General features: G+C 41.9%; 1 protein-coding gene across 1 annotated transcript in view; it reads right to left on the bottom strand.

Annotated features, from left to right (window-relative positions):
• JARID2 (jumonji and AT-rich interaction domain containing 2) overlaps positions 1-24,236 on the bottom strand; it is a 213,024-nt gene that overhangs the window by 98,651 nt on the left and 90,137 nt on the right. Inside the window, exon 2 of the mRNA XM_059851854.1 lies at positions 21,077-21,212. Coding sequence (XP_059707837.1) covers positions 21,077-21,212 — 136 coding nt within the window. The remainder of the gene's footprint in view (positions 1-21,076; positions 21,213-24,236) is intronic.

Here is a 24,236-nt window from a genome sequence, read left to right as displayed (position 1 = left end):
AAGGCTATTTTCATCTAATTTGGTAATGCAAAACCACAACAATTTTCTGCCTGTAAATAAAAAAGCCACAGCACAAACCCATCATCGTTTATCCACACAATGCTCTGGGCTGCCACCATGATGGTAATTAACAGTACGTGGGGCTTTTCAGATGACAAGCCACTGGACATTAGGTTGATTGTGGTACATAACAGAGCATATGCATAAAGCAGTACCACTATGCCAAAGACTGTTAGCAAATAGCTTGTACAGTCTTCATAACTGACTAGAAGAGTGCTTTTATATGTAGATACACATCATTACTACAGAAGCCAAGCATGAATGACATTTCAGCAAAAGATGTGTTTGTCAGCCTGTCAAATGACCAGATCACCAAAGAGAACTGATTAAGTAATACAGGTTGAAAGAAGCTCCTTACCCCCATTACAGCTCCATCCTAAACCAGAATTAAGCAAAGACATTTTATGACTTTGTGTCTTGCATATTAGTCCATTACCCGCGTTAATTGAAATTAATTGTTCTGTTTCCACACAACACTTTCTAGGGTGTTTTTGTTTTCATCTGGGGGAGTTTGGACTGAGGTTGGGATGCCATTAACTCATAGAAATAGTCATTCAACAGTCAAAAATTAACCTAATTAAATTCTGCCAGGAAACTACTCCAGGCCATATTACATACTTCAAGCCCCAGTTTGATTTATGAAATATGCACCTGAAACGAATTTAAAACAAAAGAAACCAATTGGGCACCAAAAAAATGCCTCCCAATGTCTGCACTGTATAAATAGAGAAAAACCTCACCTGATATTTGTCCACACTTCTGTTATTTTAGGTTTGGATTTGCTTGGTTTTTTTTAAGTATTCAAAGAGAGACACTTCTCTGATTAAAGACATTTCTCCACTTGTAAGGACACAATGAAAACTCTGAACCTCTCATTTCTCCAAGTAAACACACGACCTCTCCTGGCACTTTATACTTTATAAGGGCAGAATGGAGGCCATAGCCTGGGCTCCATGATGGTGTGGCCTGGATGAGGGAGGGAACAAGAGTAACAGGCTGAAGAGCGAGGTAGGTGTTCATTGACAGGTGAAGGAGACAGCAGCAGTAATGCTGACCCAAAAAAAAGCTGGGAGAACAAACTCAATTCTCTTAAACTCCCTTCCTACAAATGCAGACAACTAAGTCATACCTTAAAATCACAAATGGCTACTCTTGGATTTTTCCAATATTCTTCTTAATTTTACAGAGAGGAGGTTGAGGGAAAGGAAACCTAAAGGAAACCTACCAAACCCAAAAGCCAGAGCTGTCCTGAATGAAGCAGAACAGAGAGGAGGAAGGAGCCCTCATGGTCACCACCTTGCCAGCTGCTCACTGGGTGTTATATTGTACCACTGTGCTATCAAGCTCCTACCAATTGCCCCTGGAGCTGTACGAAAAGGAGAGGGCAGTAGCATTTCTGATAAGTTGGTACCAGGCTGTGTAAAGATCATTAAGTTTTGACAAACAAACACAGTCAATTTTATGGTGCCATAAACACTCCCTTTTAGCACCTGGGAAACGAGCACCATGTACTCTTCCTGTACTTTGACAAGGAATCCAACTATTTGATGCACGCAACTTGAATCTACCTCAGTCCCACAGCCTCCTTTGACTGCAGTCAGAAAGCTTCAAAGGAACAAGAGGACTCCAAATGTGAGCTACAGACCTTTGATGTTCAGATATGTAGTCAGAAAAGGCATGAAGCCTTCAGCAGAAAAACAGGAACACCAACACCAGGAAGAGAGCTTGGTTAGGATGCAGGGACCTGGACTCTATCCAGACACAGCCATTGCCAAGCAGGTGCCCCTGGAGAGGCCACCTCCTCTCCAGGCACCTCAGCTTATCCAACTGTAAAATAAAGGTGGTGGGCTCAGCTTCCACAGTGAAACACAGGGAGGGGTACAGACTGTAACCATGACAAGAGACACAGGGCTGGTGTTATCGCCATCCCCCAGTGGTGTGAGATTTTGAGCAGATTTTGGTGCTGGACAGAGTGGCTTTATTTCTGGAGTAAAATGCCCTTGGATTTGCACCTGTCCTATAAGACACCTTCTCTCATATGCAGCCTGGAAACAGAGTTAAATATGCATTTTATTAGAAATTACAGACATGAGCAGGTCCACAAAAAATATAATTTATCTCCGTTTAGTTCAAGAGTATCAGCAACTGAAAAATCAGCATAACCACTGAGAGAATAAAAAGTCTAAGTTGTCAGGTAATAACAAAATTATCAGTGAGGGACAAATAAGTTCTTCTTTGGTGTTTATGCCAAAACCATCACATCTTGTTTATCCCGCCTTTCCTGGGGAATTTTACAGCTGAATGGAAAACCAGTGGGGTGACGTCCCATGGGAGAAAGTAAAGAAATACTGCAATATACCTGTGAAAGAACTAATTTCTTTTAAAAATGTTTTGTTCTTCCTTTTGTTCTTTCCACCTTTTTTTTTTTTGTTTTATCAATTTGAGAGCTATCTGGAGAAGAGTTACTGATTATTTCCAAAGTATTTTTACTTGTCCTTCACAAATACTCGCCTTCGAAGGAAAGAACATGGATGACACTGCTAAATTAGAATTAAGTAAAGCAACCTAATCACTGTTTCAGGTCTTTGTCACACTTATGTCAATAGATGAGGGCAATTCCTCCCCTTCCTGAAGCACTTTTACAGAGCTAGCTTAACCATAATATACCACAGCAGTTCCATTTTTCAGTCAAGTTATTTCCCCCTACCCCAGCATCACAGGGCTGTGCCTTTAGACTCATCCTGTTTAAGATTTAAGTTTCCACTAGGTATAGATGGACAAAGGAAGAATAAATCCACACTTCAAAAATATCCATATCTTAGCACCTAGGGACTAGACAGATAAGTAAAGATGAAAAAGAAAATTAAAAAAAGACATTCTGATATTTTAAGTAACATGAGAAAGAAATCTATGCCAAGAGCATGTCTCCAGACAACAGCTACTCTACACTGGAAAGTAAAAATTAGCAATTGTGTCTCCACAGAGTATAACAGAAGGAGGAAGAAAGAAGGTGAAGGCAAACACAGTGAAGCAAGGAAGAGCCTGCTAATTGCAAGAAAATAAAACTTATGAATGTGCAAATAAAACAACAAGGGAAATAAAAAGGCATGCAATGTCTTAATAACAATGAATTCTTGTGAGCCTGAAAAGGAAGAAATGTGCTACTAAAACCTAGAGGCTTAGCAAGGCTTGGCTGTATTTGTTAGGATTTCTAGGAAACCCTTACAGATTGTGTAATTTGAAAACTGCGTATCTGCATGAAACTGGGAACAACAGCAAAAAGTGTCTTGGTGAACACTTCCTACGTGCTTTTCCTCTAACAAAGCACAGTTTCCAGTGATCTGTGGTGAGGGATCACACTAACAGGCTGGGCTTATGATCTAGGTTGATGGAGATGAAGAAAAGCCCATTTCTGGAATTGGTGTTCTGTCCTTGCACCTTCCCTGGTGAAAGCAGCAGCAGGCAGGGACCAGGCCAGCCCTCTGCTGCAGTCTTTGGAGAAGCCTGAAGAGCTGGCAGCAGGAGCTAAGAATGCATCATGGATCTTACATAACATCAACACGGATGGACTGGGACAGCCCTCCTCCATTTGCAAGTGGGAAGGAGCAAGAACAGACAGCCCAAGTTACTTCTTTCTCAAGTAAACCAAATTAAATAAAATTATCAGAGGCATAAATGTATGGCTTGGCTTCTACACACATCTCAAAAGTAAACAAAACAGCAGATTCTGAAAGAGTAGGAGGGCTCCAGCACAACAGCGTGCTCTAAGAAAAAGGATGGGGAAAAGACAAGAGAACTGCCAGAAAGCCCTTTTGGGGAGGTTATCCTCTGCTTAATTGTCTCTAATTCTGTGCCTCTGTGACAAAAGCTATGAAAAGCAAGCGTTGAATGACATACTTCTAATTGCATCGTCCCATTTGATATTTTAATGCATGTCATTGAGGATTTGCTTTTCATGACTTTTGCCAGGAGCATGGGCAGCCCTCCAGACCGATAGAAATTTTTTACCCCAGTGTGACATGAGCGATGGGGATCCTGTTTGCTGCAAGAACGCGCAGCCTGTCGATGGAGTGACAGTGATTGTCCCGTGCAGCCAGCAGATACAAGCACGGATTCAGCCCTCTCTTCAGTGGAGGTACTCTGAACTTTCAGTCAACGAAAAGGAGAGAAAAAGTCCTCATCCTGTCCTGGGAAAAATTAATTGAGCTAAATGCTACATATTGTACATGAACTCAAGTTACATATGACAGATATTTGAATTAAACCACTTTAATTACTTTTGCTCCATATTTTCAATAACTTGTTAGTGAATGTGCCCTCCCTAACTCTCAGATCATCCATCAGTCAGCTCCAGGAGTCAACCTGTCAACCTCTTTTGCTGACAAAGATTTTTTTTCCCTCTGGCATGTCACCTCATTCTACTAAACACTTGAATTATGATCTCCAGGTTTACAGCAATTAAATAACAACTGGCTTAAAAAAAATAGGTCAGAGATACTTCTAACATATCACCCTAGCTCTTCAGCACCATGCCAGACAGCCCTCCCCTGGTGCAGGAGGCCAGGGCAGTCTGGTTGGACTGCAGGCAGGGAGGAAGGCTGCCTCCCACAATGCCTGCAGCCAGATCTCAAATTCCCTGCCAGCCTGAGTGCTCACATGTCTGTTCAGAGCCTTAACATAGACTTGACAACCAGGCCAGCATAAGGCCCTGTGACATCCCAGAAAGAGGGAGGGAAGAAAGCTGCCTGAGCAATTCTCAAACATTTCTTTTTAGCTGTTGGTTTCAAAGGCTTTTGTCTGTAACCCTGAATGTCATCCATGAGGCTCAGCACCTCACTGCTAATAGGGAAAGGGAGCTCTCTTCAGGGGAAAACCAGAGTTGCTTTTCCAGGCAGAGACCTCTTCCCCTTGGTACTATCAACCCAGCACTTATTTCCTGTCCTTCACAGAAAGCATCTACAATGTATTGTAAAGCAACAGGAAAATTCAACCACCTGGAAAGCTCCCGAAACTCAGCCTTTGATCTTTTATGATGCCTTCCTCTTTGTCACTGGTTTCTCATCTAGCTTGCTAAATTGATTATAAAAATATATTATTTTAAACACTTGACATGGTTCTAAAACATGAAACAGCAGTGCAGTCACAGAAAGATTTTTTTTTTTACCATACAGTAAGTAAACCTATTTCATCCATATTTGCAAAAGCACGATGCTTAAAAAAAGCCCAATCAAAACCATCCACCTATCTTACTGTGAAATCTGCTGCATATCTGTATTTTTATCTTCTCAGGGGAAGGGAATTTTTTTTTCCTTTTTTTTTCTTGTAGGGGCAGGCAAGTGAGCAGTATCATTTCCTCACTTTTTAAAATTGAAGGTCAGAGGAATACACTCCGTGCTCGGGATGAAGAACTGCTCTGCGGTTGCACTCAGTCCCCTGTAATTTGTTTGCAGGGTTATTGTCAGAGGAGAGGAGGCTCATGACAGTAAAACATTGAGACCAACTGCAGCAAACTGAAAAGCACAAGTGCAATAGAAAGCCTGACACAAATGAACAAATTGTTCTGCTATGGGCGCGCACGTCAGCGATGACATTTCACCTCTATCTGAGCACTGAGCCCTTGCCTAAGGTAGGGATTCCAGCCCATTCCTACGCGGTGCTGACAGCAGTGGCAGAGGTTGGCGGGCATCTCTCTGATGCACAGCAGCCGCCTACCTGCTGGGAATGTGCAATGGAAAAGTACACGCCAGGAAATCAATCTGTAGCTGGAAGACACTTAGGAGAAATCCCTCTCCTCCCAGACCAGATCCAGCGCTGCAGTGACTAGAGAGCAGGTGAGGGGATAAAGCGGGAGGATCCTGTGCTCAGCCATCAGCTGAGCTCCGAGGATCACTGCAGGAATGGTGCACAGGCCAAAGTGAGCGTGACGGAACGTTAAAGGCATCGGATAACGCCGACTTCGGCCACCTGACACACTGTACATGGAGACCCTTCCCGTTTTAACTGGGGGGACAACAACTGATTCTTGCCAGCATTATCTCTGCAGATCTCTGAAGCATCAGCACAGGAAACATCAGTACTGTAACAGCCTTTAAGGAAAGGCTCCTCACAAGCCAAGCAATTTCCATCTCTATTTCCAGCTCTTGAGACCAGCAGCTTAACCTTACTTTCACCTCCCTTTTGTGAGCTCTACAGGCAAACCACAGGGGGAAGAGATGAGAGCTGGGGTAGGGGGGCAGCCACTTGAAAACCTGATGCTGGAGAAAAGGCTTCTGAAATGTTAAGGAGACTTCCCGACAAACCAGCCCCCAGAGGAGTTAAATTCCACCACCATGAAACATTCTGCTGCTATTAAACAGCTTTTTTTGCTCATGTTTCAGGGCATCAGAGGAGGAAGTGAAACAGCATTAGCTGCTTCCTGACTTAATAGAAACCTTGGAACAACCATCAACACACACTTATACAGTCAAGACTATACACTGATGTGCATTTAATGATTTTATCTTTCTAAATAAGCAAAGGAGATAAAGTACTATCTTGCAATTTTTTAAGAATACTGTTTCCTCCTCCCCAACCAAGAACTCATTACACAGAATGTTCCTTTCATGCATTGGTGTAATTGAAGGCTAACACCCATTAGCATATTTCTTGTTTTAAGTACAGCATCAGAGAAATGGGAGTGAGGGGGTGGGAGGTACATGCAATGGAACAGCATAGAAATATATGTTAAAGAGGTAAATGAGCTTTCAAAATATACCCAAGAGGCTGTGAGTATGCTGAAGTTCACCATTGTATCACTACAATCAGAAAAAATTCCCTGATCTAGGGCCAAAAGTGCATTATTGATAGTCAAAACACTGCCTAACTCTATTTCAATATGATGTGACAATACTGGAGGAGGAAAAAAGAGAAATGGAATCCCTCTGTACATTCACAGTACCCTGTGAATAAAAAGCTACAGAGACATATTAAACCGAAACAGTTCAAACAAAGTCTTCCTAGAGTTAGAATACTCCCACCCTACAATGTTTTTCAAACTGCAAGGACTACTAATTAGTGTTAATGTTAAGCAAGCATTTAGCACTTTATGTGTTCAGAGTGGTAACAGGCACGCACAGATACAAACCAGGCCCCCCCAAAAACCAAGAAAAACCCCCCTGAACAAAAGACAGAAGAATTCTCCCTGTTCCCACATGGGGCAATGCTATAGCAACATTCATCCTGCAGTCAGAGAAGACGGGACATAACCCCATGTGATGGGATGAAGCAGAGAGGATGGCATCAAGCACACCCTGAGTATTGGAAATACCTTTTGAGCAGGGAACGATGGACCAATCTAATGGGAAAGCAGCACTGACAGCCTTTGCTCCTGTGTACGTTCAGGACACCCAGGTTAAAGCCTAACTCACTGTGTTTATTAGTAAATCTGTTAAACTGGTTATTAGTAACACCAAACAGCTACACAGCAAGGGCGAGAACCAATGGGAACAAACCCAGTATTTTTAAACATACCATCTCCCACAAAACAAACAAAAAAACATAAAAAAACATCCCATTTAATCATAAAAAGAAAATGTACCACTAGATGCAAATGGAGAGTAGGATGCAAGAAGGAATGAATGGCCAATTTATTTTTCTACTGCCATGTATAATCAGGAAAGGCTTTGGCAGAAGCAAGATTTATATAAGTAGACCATAAAATAATAGGTTGGACTTTCTACATTTAATTGCTTTTTGAAAAGAAAATCTGCCGCAGAGATACTATAGAAAATACTTTCAAGCCTTAAGAAAGAAAGGAAAAAAAAAAAAGTCATTGGGGACATGAAGGCCTCATTGTTTTTCCCAAACTTCATATGTCAACACATACATACCCATTAAAAAAAAACCCTACCTCCCTTCTGAGACATTAAATCCACACAATGTTTCTTGGAGAGGGTAAAAAGAAAATGTAGGTCAAGATGTTGAGATAGGGATTGCTTCTGAAAGATGAAAGCATAAGAGGACTAAGCTTTCATTCCTTATGTTTCTTTGAGATTTCAAACAGAGTGTTATTTGATAATGGTTCCTTTCAGAAAATTGGAATTTAATATAGCTAATTATAAGTTAGAGAATTAATGTACAGTCAGTACTCCAACAGAGCTGGTATACCATGCTGATGCTTTTTACCAGCATGTCCCCAGTGCTTATTATAGATTTTTTTTCTCCAAATACTAAGGCCAATCTGTTCTCACATTAGGCTGGATGGCCCAGGAGTTGGGGTGGGGGAAAGGAAAAAAGAAATCTCCATGGCTGTAACACTGAGCCTGCAGCAAGCAGCCTGGAGTTGCCAGCACGGCATGGCACTGCTTGGCACGGGAACTGACCCTCACACTTCAAAGGGAGCCCAGGAAATAAGAGGACAAAGACAGAATAAAAAACACAAGTAGCTGTAAAGGAAATGTACACTGAGAAACAGCAAAACACCTTTTCCTCCTTCCAATTAAAAAGGGGGAAAAAGGTTGTCAACAAAAGATGAAGAGCTCAGATAAACAGAAAGGAAGTACTCCTAATTGTCCAGTATTAACATGGAAGGATCTGAAAATTATTTGTCCTATGGGCAATCATAAGCTAAAAATCCTGACCTACATTTCACAGAGAGCAAGGAGTATAAATAGGAGCATCTCTCACGACAGGCAGCAGCAGCAGATGCTGCCAGACTTGGACCAGGAACAGTTTCTCCATAATTCTGAAGGAAGCCATGCATCAGTGTTTCAGGGACACACGCAGGTTTTGGATGGTCTGTTTTTAGAGATGGCACAAATGTGTCCAGCAACATGTGCTGCACATAGCTGTTAGTAAGTACAGCAAAACTGCAACATAAACTTAAGTTTAGACTTAAACATCAATTGCACTTTAGTAAATTTTGAGAGAAAGTATGTATACTGTGGGCAGCTATTGCAATCCATGAGGTTTCAGCAGCTCTCCCTTTGTTCTTCACTGTAGTTTCTGACTAAGAGAACGTACTTCTTTAAGTTCTCAGATGAGCTCTCTGTTGAGGGGTCAATCAGAAGGGCCATACCCCAGTTTCTTCTCACAAGACTACCTACAGTCAGCTGAGCTCCAAGCTCTGGAGTAGGGGTGGCAGGGGGAAGAGAGAAATGTGTGCACTTTTGAAACAGAAGTTTCTTACACCTTAGCAAATTAATTCTGCTGAGGTCGTATTTTCATTTGGCATGTCCCCACGAGGTTTTAGAACAGGACCCATCTAAGTAGTGCTACTCTCCAGATAATCTTCTGCACATAAAAGGCCACATCAGGACAAAATCTGCCCCTTATAGAGGGCATCTCCCCCCTCCTCATACTGCAGGAATTCCCCAGATCCTGCTGAAATTGCTACTACTACCCTCCCCCAAACCTTGGGGTGAGAACCTCCTCCTTTGAGCTGCAGAACAGAATTCAGCTTTAGAGCTCAGTGATATCCCTCCTATTGCCCTTAAATACTTTAGGGAACCGAGGACTTCTCGTAACAAGAGGACACCAAACCAGTACTTTACTTGGGTTGAAAGCAATGGAAAAGGGAAACAGCATGAAAAACACCACCTCCTTCAGTCTAGTCTCATTCCTGTTGCCTGAAAAACTACCTAGTCAACAAAGGTCAGGAGGGACATCAGCCACGAAAAAAACCCTGAAAGTTGTTTTCCCAAAACCTTGGTAAGATTTCTGAGCCCTTTGTCTGTTCCTGGCAGAATTTCTCCTGGAAGCAGGAAAGCACAGACTGAAGAGCAGACTCTTTCTCACAAGAGTCTGTCCCTTTCTAAGTTTCTCTGCAAATCTAGTTTTCATGAGACTATCCCCAGTGAGTCCAAAATTATTTTAAATAGAAAATAACTGAGCAGTTATAATTTTGATCTAGCCAGATGGCAATCCAGCACCATCTCAATATCCAGTTATGCCAGAGAATCTGAAAGTCTGTAAAACTTTCCCCATAAATCCCAATATTCAAGTTTGCAGGAAGTTTTTAAACTCATTTTTCTAATCAACTATTTCTAAAAGGTCTGCTTTCCAGGGTGTTAATGACAGAAGCCTAGATCCACAACAGAAAAGAAGGTGGTTTTCTGTGCTAAGCAATGCCTTAACCAACGGCCCATTTATTCTACTTTATGAGCAGAGTATTTGTATATAACCCTGTGTAATGCTGTGGATGTTAATCAACCTTCATGACTTTGCATGCCAGTTTTATTGGAGCACCTTCCATGCTGGCATAAAGGGGACTTTGTACCAAACAGTTTTGAGTGGAGATCAGCATCAGTTTGCAGCTCAAAAACCTCTTTTTCACAAAGAACATTTACTCTTCAATTCTGGTCTCTTGTTAATGAGACTTTAAATATTCAAGGACAGCAGCCATACTGTTCCAAGGTAATCTATGAAAGAGTGCATTTAAATCTACAATTGCAAATGAGCTGTGTTTATCTACTTAGATAAGACAGCCTTGTTCATTTCAATTAGAGAAGGTCAGTTCCAGGCAAATGTAAACTGTCATTTGAAGTTCATCCCTGCAGGACAATGAGATGAGGTAACGCTTCTGGGACAGGTTTCCATCTAAATAAAACTTGACAACTAGTCCCTAACCACAAACCTCATTGCTGCACAAAAGGCCACCTTCAATTGATTTTGGGGAGGGGGAGAAGAGCAGCAAAAACCCCTGTTTCCAGAAGATTTGGAATTCAAGCCACATTCCTGTAACTTCTATTCCTTATTCATGACTTCCACCTGAAGGGAATTGCTGCTGACTTCCTGAGATGCAAAGAGGCAGAACAACTACTCTAGAAAGCACCAGATTTTATTATCTTGGCAAAACAGACTTATTTGCTTACTGCCCCATCAAATAAATTGTCACATTAAAGAGAAAAGTTAGGTGTCTTCTCCTTGGAAGAGAAACAGCATGTTTCTAGACAGACCACGGGAAACAAGAGGAGGGGAGAGAAATCAAGTCCTGCACGCAGACTATGTAACAGGAATATGCCTCTCCCCAGCCTCAGCCCACTCCTGTACCAAGCCTCAGGTTTGTGGCTCCATGCAATCTCATCATTTCCTTCTGGTATATGGGGCCACAGACTGAGAGAGAGCCTGAGGCTCTGAAACAAGATCTCAATATCCCAGCAAAGGTACAGGGGTCAGGAAAAAACAAAAGGGGATGAAATTCCTCTTCAGCCACATCCTTCCAGCATACCTGTATGTGCATATGGCAGTACAACTCAGATGCCTTTTCTCAATGAGAAAATTCACCAATATGAAAGGACACACTTCTATCATTGCACCCTCTTGCTAACATTTCCACCCTGAACAGAAAGAAATTTCCCACATTGTGAAGAAAGGAAAAAACCTGTACTCCTTCTGTGCCATTTTCATCGCTTTTAAGCTTCTTTCAATCCATCTACATACACAGGAGATGTAACTTAAAAAAACTGGGGTGCTTGCAGGGCATCTTTCAAAACAGTGGGCCATGGAATACTCTCACCTTTCACAGCACCAGAGACAACAGCCACCGTCTGAGGGAGGTATTTTAGGGAGAACCTGCTTTTGAGGTAACCTGTCTAGAAGAGAGCATGTCAAGATGTGATTTAACTCTAACATGACTGTTTACACATATGCACACACACATACAAAGACTAAGAAGAGGCTGAACTGAAATATTTTTGAGGTCAACCACTACTGAAGCTGAGTGAGAGATGAAAGAAGGAGGAGAAAAAGGCAATTGCAATTCTGGTGCAGTCTTTAGGCATTACTCTGAATGGCTGGCTGAGGCTGCCAAACCTTTAGCAGGAAAAGTGGCTTATCTCCTGGCTTCCCAAATTGTACCAGAGGTCAGCTGATGAGGTTTCAGGAGTTTGCCAGCTCCATCCCTCTGTGGGATCTTTGGCAGATTGCTCCAGCTGGGCTCCTTCCAGCTCTTCCCTTTTTCCATTTTAGCATATAGCTTGAATAAAGAAAACGAGATGAAGGCTTTCAAAGATAACGCAGTCTTTCACAAGCAGATGCAGAACAAAGCACAGGAAATTCTGAGCAAAGTAAAAAATGAATGTTGTCTGTTCAGGGCTTATCTGGAATGAGTTAGCCTCTTAGTGGACAGATCTGAAACATCACATGGCTCTGACTGTGATTGCAATGCTCACAAACAGTCTCATGAAGGGAGAAAACAGGACGGATAAGGGTGGAAATTCAGCCATCTTTAGCACTCAGAGATGGAAATTCCTTCAGAGGTACCAAAAAAACCACTTATGAATTAAGCTTGTCACTGTTACCCCTTGTTGCCCTAAGCCCAAGGCTTCTGTACCTTTGATTTAACCAACAACACCCAGTATTAAATTCATTTAAACTGAGGGAAACAAAGGGCAAAGGCATGTTATTGAAAATATGTATTCAACTAATTCTGAATACAACATCACCTTAACTGTTTGTCATAAATCTGTGCTAGTCAGACACACACACTGACTTAAAAATGCAGACACATTTATTACTATGGAAAGCAATCTGCTGTGACTTAACAGTATATGTACCAGGCTATATTTATTTTTTGGAAGACATTCACCCACAAGCTCTAGAATGGATCTGCTATGTGACGAACCTCTCATCATCTTCAGTTACTTAAAGAGAACAGTTATTCAGAATGGTTTCTTGCAGATTTTAAACCAAAAGATTCAAATGAAACCAAACTGAAATGTGGAGGCATGCACTCAGAGCACAGACCAATCTCCCAGGCTGTTATGAGCCGTGAAACAAATGTGACTAATTCCTGAAGAGTTTCAGTGCTCTAAAAAGGGGACTGATTTTCTTCCTTTTCACATTAGAAATTCTACATTCAGATGTGGATCAATGACACCTAAAATAATGTGACACCAGTCTACTGGTGCTTTCCGTTTACTCCACACCACTACAAGGATCCCTAAACCCATTTTGATTGTCATCCCATACTCTTCACAAGTCAAGGCCTCTGAACACAGTAGGGCATTTGAGGTGAAGAGTATGGTACATTGGCAGCTGTGTCAGGCAACTTGCTGAATTGGCTACTGTGCCCATCAGCAGTTACAGAATCTCTGCTTTTTCTTCTAAAACCACTTTACTGCCAGGGTTGACACAATGGGGCTTACAGCACACATGACACCTGCTCCAATTAAACACAGCCTAATGGCCTTAGAAATGTCCTGCTGGAGCAAATAGTTCTCAAACTATTTAAAACAGAAAGTCATTTCTAAAACGCCCCCACATCAAATACAAACTGCTGCGGAGGTCCTAGGACACAAGACAGTCCCTTGATGGCTGAAAACATATTCTCTCTAATACTCTGAAAGCACTCAAGTGTAGTCTTGCACTAAAAGCTCAAAGCTGCAGTGTAAAAATAATTAGCAATGGCCTTCTTCAAAGCCAAGAATAGACAGTTTCAGAAAATACACTTCCCTAGGACTGACTACAGTAAACTGCATTACACAGTCTGTGTGTATGAGCGAAACTTCTCTCTGCACTTACTTGTAATACTCATTTTATTTTCCACTACATTCCTATTTTCTTAATAAAATGGAGTATGCTATTTTAATGACAGAGGCAGGGGTATGTCTTATTCTCATTTCCATAACAGGCAAGCTGGAATTGACAAAAGATAAAATTTTGGACAGAGCTGGCAACCATGTGACAAAAAACCACCACCATTCTTTTGGTCTTAAATACCAGCCAAAAAGATGCCATGGTGCAAATTTAGGCTGGAGATTTTACAGTTGATAAAGAGAGAATGAAACAGTTTGTCTGTCCACATTAAAGGGTGCTCTACAGACTGCTGATACAGAAAACAAACCCAAGGCAGCAGCTATGCAAAATTACCCTGAGTCAAGGAAAACAAAATTGTTTTCTCTGTTGATATTCAGGCCAAGTTTTGTCTCATGGAGAGTCAACGCAACGAATTTCACCACTATGTAAGTGGTGAGTTTGGGGTTGTTTGTTTTGGGTGGCACTTTCTTGGTGCATTTATTTGTGGGGTTTTGGGGGTACTGGAGATGACTGACAGAATCATAGAATATCCGGAGTTAAATAAAAGGGACCCACAAGGATTATCAAGTCCAACTCTCAGCCCTGCACAGCACCATCCCCAAAAGTCACACCATTCCTGGGAGCATGGTCCAAATGCTTCTCAAACTCTGTCAGGCTTGGTGCTATGATCACTTCCCTGGGAGGCTGTTCCAGTGTCCAGCCACCCTCTGGGTCAAAAACTCTTTTCAAATATTCAGCCTAAACCTTCTGTGACACATCTTCAGGCCATTCCCTTGAATCCTGTCACTGGACACCAAAAGGAAGAGATCAGTGTCTGCTCCTGCTCGTCCCCTCTCAAGGAAGTCACAGACTGCGATGAGGTCTCCCCTCATTCTCTCCTATTTCAGGATGAACAGACCAAGTGAGCTCAGCTCCTCGTATGGCTTCCCCTTGAGGCCCTTCACCATCTTTGTAGTCTTCCTTTGGGCTCTTTGACAACTTTATATATTTATTATATTGTGGCATCCAAAGCTGCACACAGGACTTGAGTTGAGGCTGCAGCAGTGCAGAGTGGGACAATCACTTCCCTAGACCAGCTGGCAATGGGTTGATTTTTGTTTTGATTGTTTTCAAGAGAAACATAAACCACTTGTGAAGCACTTTTCAATGAACTTTTAAGCTGAATCTTTTTTTGCTTATATTCCTGGCAACAGTTGTCCCTTCTAGCATCTGAGGTTGTGGTTAGACGAGATGACTGTGCCAATCCTAAGGCTGTGGTTAGACAAGATAAATGTGCCAGGTCAAGCAGCTTGCTACTATCAAAAGGGATGAGGAGTCTGATCCCCTCTTCCTCCAACTTTCAGTCAAGGTACTCTGCTCCCCCATTTCTACCAAATGGTGCTCACCTAACCTCTTAATGAACATGTGTAGTTTATTCTACTAGAAGAAAATTACTTCTTTTTTTAAATATTCTTTTCCTGGGCTAGTTTTCTGCCATGTAAATACTCTGGACTGGCTGAACTGCATGGGCAGAAAAATGGCAGAGCCAGCAAAAGGCACGAGGTGAAAGGAGGGGGGGCCAGACTCATCAGTTACTACTGAACTCTTTCTCACCTTTCCTCAACTTATTTATTTTAGGCCTACAATAACGCAGTCTGCTCCAGATAATGCACATGCTTCTGCAGATCCCTCATTGCCATTTTCATTTTCTACTACTTATGATTAGCAATATGCAAGGAAGCAAGATTATTTTTAGAGTTTGTTTGCCTACAAATGCACTCAGGAGCTACAGAAGCTTTTGTTAGGTGGCCATGAGATAAATTTTAAGAGAATTAATTATACAATTTCTCTGTTTCACAGGTTAAAAAAATATCCATCCCTGTTACATTTGAGAGGAAAAGGAATATGGGTGTCCTGTGAAAGAAAATTTTCTATCAGTCTTGCTAAACACTGAAATTTTATTAAGACAGGAGCACAATTTGGATGGACATAATCAAATTTGGTTGATATTACTGAGGGCATAATTTGGCCTGCAAATTTTTTTATAAATGGTGATGATGGAAAAGGCAAAGAAGAACCTGTGTCAGCCAACGAACAAGCAAGTCCCTGGCAGGCTCAAAATTAATTCTATTCTAGAAAACAAAGAAAGGAAAAGAGATTTAGAAAATTTCAATGTAGCCCAACTCAAACATCCTGTTATTTGTTTGTTAATCTTTAAATTCACTTGACAGCAAGCACCAAAGTGAAAGTAATGTTGAGTGCCATGACAAATTTGCTCAAATGCTTATTTTCTGAACCTTTTAGCTGAAAACATCTATATTAAATCACAGTTTTAAACTAGCCAAAAAGACTGTTTACTCTGAAGGTAAAGGGAAAATACTGCAAAGTTGAAAGAGGTATTTCTGTTTCTGTAAATGCATTTTTTAAATCCACTTACAGACAAGGGTCTTTGGCAGAGTTACAATCTTCTATTAAGCTTAGGAGACAGACAGACATTACCCACTGTCAACAAATGCAATCTCACATCACTGATGGAGTGAAAAGCTCCCTAGACAAACGTTAGCATAAAACCTTCTTGCAGTACTTAACTGCAGCCTTCAGAAATAAGAGAGATGAAGTTATCAGTATATCTGAACCATCACAGTGAATGAAGAGGGCTGTTTTCTTGTTCAAAATTGAAGGCTGAGTAGCAACCCAGCCAGGGAAGGAGACCCACACTGCTCTGGGCAGACAGAGGCACAGCTGAAACAACAGCACTTCCCCCTAAGGGCTGCCATGTTTTCATCTGCAGGAGTCAGAAGAGAAAAGATGTGGTCTAAGAGAAGATTTGGTTGTCCAGCTGGCAGCTGCTGCCATCCTCTCTTAGTTAGCTTTTGGCAGATAATACATGGCACTGAGCTGGAGCACCCAGCTTAGTGGTGTTTAGGCATTTCTACCACATCTGTTGAGATTTTCGTGCCACGGCTGGAGAACCATCTACACAGCCAGGGGAAAGAGGTTTCCCCAACAAGCTGAAGTCAGTTGAAGACAGTCCCATGCCACCCTATCACTGGGCACCTGCCTTGTAACATGGCTCACTGGGGAGTATGGACAAAAAACCCAATGCAGTGAGCAGAAAACCTTTAAAAATGCAAGAATCAATGACAAAAAGAGCTATTTTCAGAATGCACTGCTGCCTGCCCCAGCTGGCTTGAACAGCCAGTGTGGAAGCCAAAGGATGGGAAGAACCCAGGACTCAGAGGCTGGTGCTGCCACTGGGCCTGGCACCACACTCCCAGAAGAACTGTCTCAGAGACTGCTGCCTCTCAGTCTGGAGATGTGGAAAAACAACTCTCCGACAAAAGTCACCTGAACTTTTGTGTGGGAATGGCTGAGGGCAGAAGCAGACCAGTACAAAGTGGTGTAGTCCCCCATCCCTGGAGGTGTTAAAGAAACAACTGGATGTAGTACTTACTCCTGTGGTCTAGCTGACAAGGTAGTGATGAGACAAAGGCTGGAAGTCTTTTCCAGCCAAGATGATTCTGTGATGGGAGAAAGGGGCACCAGAGACTTTATGGTCCAGCCACCACCTCCATCCATGTGCTGACATGGTTCCCACTCCATTTAAAGAACATACATAAAATAAGTAAGTTCCTTTAATAACCTTAAATGTAAGGTAAAATCTCTCAGAATAGAAAAATTACATTTCTTTACTCGTCCCTTTATTTACTTAATGAAGAAGACTTCAACTTCTGCTTTGAACCAAAGCATTCCCTCACATACATTTAATTTCCCAAACAGATTATGCCTGCTGTGAGCTTAACCTAGATGACATGTTTGGAAACTGCCATGACACCTTTCTAGGACAAAGTATAGCTGGTGAAAACAAACTATCTGCTTGAATAATTCTAACGTCTGGTTTGTCATCTCTGTAGATTAACTAACCATCTTAAACAAATAAGGAAACTTTGTCACTTTTTCCATACAAGAAGTGCACTTCTGCATCACAGATTTCTTTACTGCCAGTCTTGAAAAATGGAAATTAAAGTCTTAGGTCATAAAAGTTTGTGTTATGATATAGTCTTTTGAGGGTACTGGATTTACTCTCATCAACAGAATGCAAGCCATTATTACATCTTTCATTGCCTTTTTTATAGCCCTATCTCACATTTTAAGCTGCACAAGAAGAAAACAATTTCCCAAAGGATTTAGTTCCCCTTTTAGATGAGGATCTCTGAAAATTGGTATCACTATTCCCAACACCAATCCCTATTCTTAAAATCCTAACGCAAATGACAAGCAGCAGTAATCAAAATCACTAAAGAAATCCCACTGGGTTTTTCCAGCGCGTGACCTTGTTTCCATAATCAGAGTTCCAGTATCCCTTTTAGGGCTGCAGAGAATTTTGTGACAAGCAGCACAAGCACCTCCTTCGAATTTTATATTCCCAAGGGCTGAAGAGAAACATGTAGGAAAAAAAGGCATGCTGTATGGTGTTGATCTATACTCTGCAAATATCCAGAGTCAACATAAACACACATGCAATATAACCACTGATACAACAACCAAAACATACCCACTCGCCTTTCTCTTAAATTGGGGCCACTTAAGTAACAGGGTTTCAGACACAAACTGAAAATGGTAGACATATTTTCAGGATAACAAGTAGATTTACTGGCGAGACAGAGACAGCTAAAGTATTTTCATACATAAAATTGCCAGAAGTAATTTCAATTTTTATTTATTTTAAATTTAATTTTTTATTATTCAGAGACACAGAAGTTAATTGTCTCTGCGCCACCACCAGCACATCAGAGCTTGCAGAAACTTTAACACAGAAAAGACTTCTGTTAATAGGGTCATCTTCCACATTTAAAATTAATTTGCTTTTCACACTATCAATCAAAGAGGCACCATTATTCTAGCTACCAAATCATTAATGATATTTCTGAACTCACCATATAAAATACAATTGACAATCATTTTCATACAAGTTTAGCTGCAGCTTCGCAAACACTGGCAAAGGAACTTCTGTACCATGTTGACCAAACTTCAGCTGCTCCAAATGCATAAAAACTGCTTAAAGACACAAGCTGCAAGGAGCTGGGGTACCTTTTAACTTCTTCTATTGCTACAAATAAGTACTTTCTTCTAAAACAAAGTACAGATTGTAAGTCTATGAATAAGTAAATGTAAGAAATGGCAGTTTTAAAATTAGCCCAGAGAAAGTCTCTCTGCATTACAGATGGTGGCACGAAGGTGAAATCCTCCTATCCAGCTGTTTGCAGTCCCCTCAGCTACTAGAAGCACACAAGACCAATCCATATTCCTGCACAGAGCAGGGAGTTCAGACAGCCTGAATCCCCCTCACACCTTTCCTTTCCACTTTTGAAAATGCTTACTTACATTTGCCAGGTACTGAAAGGTGACATATTCAATTTTCAACAGTCACATAAATAAATTAATAAAAAAATGGGTCACTCACATAAAACTGTATTTAACCACATGCTACCCTTTAGAGCAGCATGCAAAAAACAATGGATGTGGCCTGAGATGTGAACGAAGGACACATCCAAGGAAACATTTTTTTCTTTCCAACAGTATGAAATCTCAGATCTAGGACTCATCTTAAAAGACTACACATTTCCCTGATTTCAAAATAGTGCAGTAATTTTTCAGCGTGACCTGCTTTTTTCCCAGTCCACAGAGACTCACAGATTTGAAAATGTATGGCTACATTTTTTTAATGTTATGAACAAATTGCATTTACAAATAGATTTTCTTGATGTCACTGCACAATATCAATCCTCCTCCTTTTTCTCTGCATAATGAAACATTCTTCTAAATATCAATGGCTAAAAAAAAATGCTTTTGGACAGAGATGTTGAAAAAGAGAAATGCCAAGACAGGACTTTTAAAAAATCATTCAGCAAACAGAAAGCAACATGGAATTTCATTCTGGCTCAAATAAAAAACCCCAACCCTCAAATAACTGGTCATCTATTTCTGTGAAGGCGAAAAGCTCTGAAGATGTGAGCTCTGCTGGTGCCAGGGGAAGCCAGTGGCATACTCCATGTCTGGTACCTGCATTGACACAGCATTCCCAGCCAACTCACTTTTTATCTATGCTGCCTTTGGAGAAACTAGACACCATGAAAACCTCAGTCATCCCGTAACCTGGCACATCATCAAAGCCTCCTAACACACAATTACTGTGCTTCATGCCTTTGGACTTTTTCCTTTGACTAAACAAAACCCCCACAATGGTATAAGAAACTTTCCAAGAGAAATTGTGTTTGACAGTAGATCAATGATGCAGAGGTGTTGGAAGGAAAAAAGTCAATGCTGTTTTGTGTACACCTCCAAGCTTATAAATGGCTTGCTCTTAAACCTAGATGCCCCTTCCCATCAGATCAGCATTTGATATTATTACTGAACTGGGAAGTCTGAGGTCTTCTTTAATCACATTAAGGAGTTTGCAATTTCTTACGCAATCCAGTGACTTTATCATGCTGCCTGTAGTTATCCAGCCATTCCCCTAGTTTTTTGCCTTGTCTGCAGTAACAGTGGAATCTGACTCACCATGTCAACAACACAAGCTACATATAAATATGAATAACCTAGCAAGCAAGCACCCAGCTGCTGCTTTAATGCATTAGCACATGTATAGTTATGCACATGCCTAAAAGGAACTGCCATAAACCTCCATAAAGAAACAAATAAGCTCTTGTGAGTGAAAACTGTAAGCCTGCCCAGAAATCTGAATCCTGCTAGTCATCACTTTCAAGGCTCAAGCTAGCATGACAAAGCCTTTTCAAGTGAGGGTCTAAGTGAATCTGAAAGAGACACACTTTATATTCACCTCTCAGGATATCACAGATTTTTAAAGCAAGCTTTAAGGGAAGGAGAAGCAACAGATAATAACTGACTAGAGCATTAAAGAAATAAAATTCAATTCCTTTCAAGCTCCTGTCATCTAAGCTTGTCTGCATCTCCTTCTAATACCTTTAAACAACTGCTCTGTGAGCTACTAAACTAGGGGAGTCCAATGTCACACTGCTTGTGTCCTCTCAGCCCTCTAACTCTGTATGTGGATCCTGTGCTACTTCACCTGTGGACTTGGATCACTCCAGAGATAGATGCTAGCAAGGCAGTTCCTCGCATCTAAGTGACAGCATGTAAATTCTGTCCAAGTGTACTTCCCCAAGGCAACTGAAGCCAATCACCTCTAAATGGTTACCGTCTCTGCTGACACACAGCACATCAGGAGGCAGACTGACTGGAAGGGCTCCTTTTCTCTGGATTGGTTGCCTGTCCCTGCCCTCCCACCAGCCCTCCACCCTTATCCCCATCTAAATCAATTAGCCAGAAACCAAAACATACAGATTCTTCAACCCAGGCATTTCAAGCATTCCAGAAACAAGTTCCTCTGTGCAGATCCAAAGGGCAGAGTGTATCTACCAGATGGTACACTGGTCTGCCTCCCTGCTACAGCATGGAAGAAGGACTGAGTCCTTCCAGCAGTACCACAGAGGTGTCTCACCGTTCACTGCCTTGAGGCTCCCGCTAATGCCATCGCTGTGCTGCCGCTTCTGTGCGTTCTTGAACTCCTTCAGTGATAAATAAAGGACCTTCCGCACCACCCTCTCCTCTGACCAGGGAATCCCATCACTGTCATCCTAAAGGAGATGGAAACAGAAAGGAGACATTAGTTGTGTGCACCTGAAACAAAACAAAAATTAAAAAAAAAAACCAAATAAACCCCCATAGCCTAAGGCTACACAGATTATTTTTAATTCAGTGAAAGAAAAAAACAAAAAAAAAAAAAAAAAAGAAAAACTGAAGAAGAATACTGTGTAAGAAAATGCAACCTGATCAGCTCTAACAGAGAACAGAAACTTAAGTATTATCAAATCAGAGCATTAGTCCATCTAATCCTTTATTCTGCAAACAGCAGTAGGCATGTACCAGGTGTCAGGCAGGAGGTAAAATTTAATTGTTAAAATCCTTATAATGAATCCCTCACAGAGAAATTTATCACAGCCAGGAAGTGTTCTCTCAGGTAATTAAGAGGAGGGGGAAAAAACCCCAACAAAACACTAAAATGAATGTTGCAGAAATTGAAGAGGCAAGTTTGGTGAACCAACTTCTCTTGTTGCCATTTTGGCCTTTGTTTGTGTCTCTTGGCTCAGGTTATTTTTCTTTCTGGTTTTGTGTTTTGCATTAATTGCAGTGTTATAATTAAGTTGCATATTGATAACAATGAAGTTATTCTGAATTTATCTCAACATAAAGCCAAGTGGAATTTGGCTCATGGGGCATATGTTTTCTATTTTATTTTTAGGAGACAAATGCTAACTTATCAAAAGAATACTAGTCTACGTCAAATTTAGTACTCACTTTGGTTAAAACATTAAGTCCCTGGAAAAGTATTTCCCTAAAGCCTTTAGCATTCAAGTAAATTAAGCCAGCAAATTGATATAAAGATATAAGTGACATAGGTAAGTCATCATATTTTCATAAGCCCCGTAATTATCTTGGGGGCTTTGGAAATCACTAGTTGAGCATTCTTGCCCTTTTCCTCAGGGCCTAAATCACTGGCAAAGCAAAAGATTAACATTTCTAGGCAGACCTTAAGTGGTAAGTGTACCACAGTATACTGTCACTGTCACCTCACACTGAAAACTCCACAAGCCCCATCAGCAATCCCCACCAGGAGGCAGGAGAGCTTAAAACCATCCTCGAGCCAAAGAAAAGACAGACACTGCCAACTTCCAAAAAAATAAGCATAGTTTAGGGTGACCAGAGATAGATTTTTTCTTTGCGCCTGGAATTGGAATATTGGAATTCAGCTGCTGAATTGTGATAAAAAACATTTCCACCCCTCACCCGCCCCCCCAAAAAATTCTAGGACAAATTACTTGGCAGGGGTTAAAAAAAAAAAAACAAAACAAAAAACCCAACAACAAAAAAAAGGCAACACAATGAGTGCAGTGAAAGCAGCCAGCATTTTGGCAGCAGGATGTGCATTTCACACGAGGGACAAGCTACTACACTTTAAAGAAGGCTGAGCTATGCCCAGAGAGTTTTAGAGTACAGGCAGCTCTGGGCCAAGAAATCAAACTTTGTAACCCAACACCCACAGCAACCAAAAAAAGACCAAAAAATCTCTCGGCAAGCATTTTAAAAAGAGTAGTACATCCAGTTATTTTGTCAACAAAGGTTTACACAAACAACTCTGGCTTACCATTTTGCTGCCAACACAGCTTCAGCCCTAACCAGAAGCAACACTAAACAGAGAAGGCTGCAGCCCAGTTTTAACCTCGCTTGCCCAAGGATGCCTTCATTTACATTCCCACCAACAAATGGCCAAAGGGACATCACCTTTCTGTTTCACAGGACCAACCTAAGTCCTTAAGGGAGTCAGGCTCAGTTAGGAAACAGTTATAGGGCACCTCCAGCCCCTGTCCATGTTATGGAAATAGGCCTGTGGACGCCACTCACTCCCTTCACTGGCATTTGTACTGGAAGCTGCACAAAAACATCCATCAGTGACCTCACTGCCCCTTTTACCTTGGTAAAAATCCAGAAAAAATTAAAAAAAAATAAAATTGAAAAAAAAAATCAGAAGAAATTAAATCCACTTTGCCACAACATCTCACTGCAAGAAGCACATGGCAGTGCTCACTGCTTCAACAGTGACAGGCTGATACCTGCCAATAGGACTGGTCTGGGACTGGTCTTTAAACTGGTATCTGCTGAGCACAGGACCTGTGCCCTGGCACCAGCTGGCTGCAGTCCCTCCTGTGGAAGGGAAGGCACTCACCACTGCACACCAGTGGCCTCTGGTCTAGGCCACCCTCCTGTGAACTGCCCAGAGTCATCTCCCACTCCCCAGGCAACGTGTTGGGTCTCCCCAGGCAATATGTTGGATGCAAAAGGATTCCCAATTTTCTGGCAGCCAAGGTGTCTCCTGGTGCCAGGAACATGCAGGACACAGTCCCACCAGCCTGGGGGCTGCCTGGGCATTAGTGCCACCAACCAAGAAACGGGGCCCAGAAGGTGGGAACTAAGACCTCAGCACCCACTGAAGCAACTTCACACGCCACTCAATTCCTGGAGCTACAAAACTCCAGATGAACCATACTGGCTTCATCTGCCCCGTGAGGCAGCAGTGCTGCCTCCAGAAATGCACATGGGGAGTCTCTCCCCAGCAGCCCAGTTGCATCCAGGCTGCAGCCCCTGACTTGCATGCACCGCTCTGCTGTGGGCTTCCCCAGAACACACCACCCAGCTTGAAAAAAAGTCCTCAAGTTCTCCAACTGCCAGCTACCCAAGGTCAGCAAAATAAGGGGCTAAGCTGCTGCCAACACCTGTATTCACACGGCTCCACACTGCAGGAGCAATAAAAAGGTTTCACAATCGCCAAGTGCATCTTCCCCGGAGCCTATGGCACAAAAGCAGCCGAATGCTGAGAGCAGCTGACTCAGAGCCCAGCTGAGCCACAGCTCCAGCTCTTGACACATTTAACCAGAATTACATGGGTCACATCGCCTCTGCCTCCTCACACCAGTGGAGGGAAAGCTGGTGTGTGCTTGCGTGCCTGCTCTGCACTCACACCACCACCAACTGCAAGAGTTATCTCACTTTAGTAAAACATACACACACCCAAAACTGTTTAGAAATATGGTCAAGTGAAAGCC

The sequence above is a fragment of the Haemorhous mexicanus genome, chromosome 1, assembly GCF_027477595.1.
Source record: "Haemorhous mexicanus isolate bHaeMex1 chromosome 1, bHaeMex1.pri, whole genome shotgun sequence".
NCBI lineage: Eukaryota > Metazoa > Chordata > Aves > Passeriformes > Fringillidae > Haemorhous > Haemorhous mexicanus.
Note: the sequence above shows the minus strand (reverse complement) of the source record. Positions and strands in the feature narration are given on the sequence as shown.